This window comes from Triticum aestivum, chromosome 4A (assembly GCF_018294505.1).
Source record: "Triticum aestivum cultivar Chinese Spring chromosome 4A, IWGSC CS RefSeq v2.1, whole genome shotgun sequence".
NCBI lineage: Eukaryota > Viridiplantae > Streptophyta > Magnoliopsida > Poales > Poaceae > Triticum > Triticum aestivum.
This window is the reverse complement of record NC_057803.1, coordinates 27,313,862-27,316,538: the sequence shown is the minus strand read 5'-3', so window position 1 is coordinate 27,316,538 and position 2,677 is coordinate 27,313,862. Positions and strand designations below refer to the sequence as shown.

The 2,677-nt window shown below is 57.9% G+C and overlaps 1 protein-coding gene across 1 annotated transcript; it reads left to right on the top strand.

Moving 5' to 3' along the window:
* The first annotated feature begins 211 nt into the window (after positions 1-211).
* On the top strand, positions 212-2,352 carry LOC123081655 (serine carboxypeptidase 1). The gene is made up of 6 exons (XM_044504201.1): positions 212-619; positions 760-867; positions 954-1,228; positions 1,302-1,553; positions 1,639-1,853; positions 1,928-2,352. Exons 1-6 carry the CDS (start codon positions 343-345, stop codon positions 2,196-2,198), a joined length of 1,398 nt encoding a protein of 465 aa, XP_044360136.1. The 5' UTR covers positions 212-342; the 3' UTR covers positions 2,199-2,352.
* The last annotated feature ends 325 nt before the right edge of the window (positions 2,353-2,677 follow it).

The window sequence follows — 2,677 nt, the reverse complement described above, 5'->3', positions numbered from 1 at the left end:
CTAAAAGTTTTTATATTAGTTTACACAGGAAGTAGTAATTTTCTCTACCGAATCGGTTAATAGCAGAGACAAGTAATGTCGAAAAAAAAAATACAGCACAGAGAAGTACGCGGCTAAACGAGCGGGGTAAATTGTCCACTCCTAATCAAAAGCATATCCTATTATAGGCGAAGGCTCCCCCAAAATGGGCAGATCAACAGCCCGCGATAGTACAGCCGAGCTCAAAACAGAGCGCGGACACCCAACCGACGAACCAGAGAGAGCGAAATAGGCCGGTCTCCTGCCTATAAACACCCGGCGGTCTCCGTTGGGAGCTCCGCCATTTTTCCTCCCGCGAGCAAAATGGCGCTGAGAGCGCTGCGCCTCTCCGTCGTCGTCGTCGCGGTCGTCGCCCTCTCCGCGCTCCCGCGGCGGGCCGACGCCGCCCCGGGCATCCGGCCAGGGCACAAGGAGGCGGACGTGATCGTCGCGCTGCCGGGGCAGCCGCCGGCCGTGCAGCTGCGGCAGTACTCCGGCTACATCCACGTCAACCGGGCCGCGGGGAAGTCGCTCTTCTACTACTTCGTGGAGGCGCCCGTCGACCCCGCTCACAAGCCGCTCGTCCTCTGGCTCAATGGAGGTAAAAGAAAGAACATATACATTTCTTCATAGGGGAGGAGGAGAATCTGTACGTAGCCAGGATGCTTTCTAACGTGCAATCGGATCAATGCATGTGGTAAGAGTTACGTTCATCGATCGGTTAATTTTATTGATTGACAGGGCCTGGCTGCTCTTCCTTCGGGATTGGAGCGTTCCAGGAGGTTGGCCCCTTCCGTGTCGACACGGAAGGCAGGACCCTCTGCCCGAACCCCTACTCCTGGACCGCCGGTCAGTCCCCCACCCTCAACAGCTTGCCGGTCGATGGCATTTCAACTGTGCTAACAAAATGGCCGGCGTGGTGTTGGGTGGTGCAGCGGCGAACCTGCTCTTCCTGGAGAGCCCCGTGGGCGTGGGCTTCTCCTACGCCGTGAACGAGGAGGTGTACAAGACCATGGGGGACAACATGACCGCCATCGACTCGCACATCTTCCTGCTCAGGTGGTTCGACCGCTTCCCGGAGTACAAGGGCCGCGAGTTCTTCATCGTCGGCGAGAGCTACGCCGGCCACTACATCCCCGAGCTGGCCGTCACCATCGATGTCCAGAACAAGAACCCCAAGCTCACCCCCATCAACCTCAAAGGAATCTCCGTGAGTACTGCCCATCAGAGCCAACAATTGTCCGTCAGCTTGAGATCGATGAGTAGTAACACGTGTGTCTCAGATCGGGAACGGCATACTGGAGTTCGCGGAGGAGCAGGCGGAGCTGTATGAGTACCTGTGGCACCGCGCCTTCATATCGGACGCGGCGCACGACACCATCGCCAAGCACTGCAAGGGCCCCGACGACCTGTCCACCGTCTGCCAGGCGGCCAGGGACACCGCCTACGGCAACACCGGCGACATCAGCGCCTTCAACGTCTACGCGCCTACTTGCCACGACAAGAAAGTCAGGCCAACAGACTCCAAGTGCACGGTATGTACCACTGTACATGCTACTTGAACTACTGGTTGATATGAGCGGCAGCTGCACTGAACGGAGTACATGCATTGGTGTGCAGGACATTGCTGGTCCGTGCCTCGCACACTTTGTGGAGGCGTACTTGAACCAGCGCCAAGTGCAAACGGCGATCCACGCCAACACGGCGCTCAAGTATCCGTGGGTCGGGTGCAGAACCCGGACGTACAACCTGAAACGCTTCGGGGACTCGCCGACGTCGATGCTGCCGCACCTCAAGGCCCTGGTCACCACCGGCATCCGCATCTGGCTATTCAGGTCAGAAGCACTTCTCTTCAGTCGATCCTACCGGTGTGAAGATCACTAGTGAGAGCATTGCCGTGGCGGTGCAGCGGCGACTTCGACGCGATGGTGCCGGTGACGGCGACGAAGCGGTCGGTGGAGAAGCTGCAGCTGGGCGTGGAGAAGGACTGGCGGGCGTGGTCGCCGGGGCCGGGCAAGGACGTGGCCGGGTACGTGATCGCGTACAAGGGGCTGGTGCTGGCCACGGTGCGCGGCGCCGGCCACATGGTCACCGTCGACCAGCCGGAGCGGGGGTTCGCGCTCTTCACGTCCTTCCTCCGAGGCGAGCCGCTGCCGTCCGCAGCGCCGCAGACCGACTGAGGCTGTTGGCAGGGCGTGTGCGTGCCTCGCGTGTGTATGATGATGATCGATGGTTGGCTTGGCTTGTGCTGCTGCCAGTGGTGGGTGTGGGGAAACTCCTGTACGTACGTAGCCCTTTGGCGCTGACTGATATTACTCACACTTGATTGGCTTCTCTCTCCACCCTACTCGTGTACCCCCGTGGATTGTTTATCATGCACACGGCGGCGCCATGGCGGCGGCACAGCGCATACGTATGCTTCATGGATGACTAGAACGTGAAGGTTGTTGACAACAGTTTTTGACACAGAAGAAAACGTAATCAAGATGGCCTCAAATGAAAGAGTGTCCAATATGAAAACATTCCGTATGGTCAAAATGAACATTTTTAATGTTTGGGTCATCACCATCCGATCTCATCTCGCGGGCCGAAGATGTGCTCGGAGCATTTGGAGTACTGTTTAGCTGATTACACGTCCAACAAAACCTCAGATGAAAAA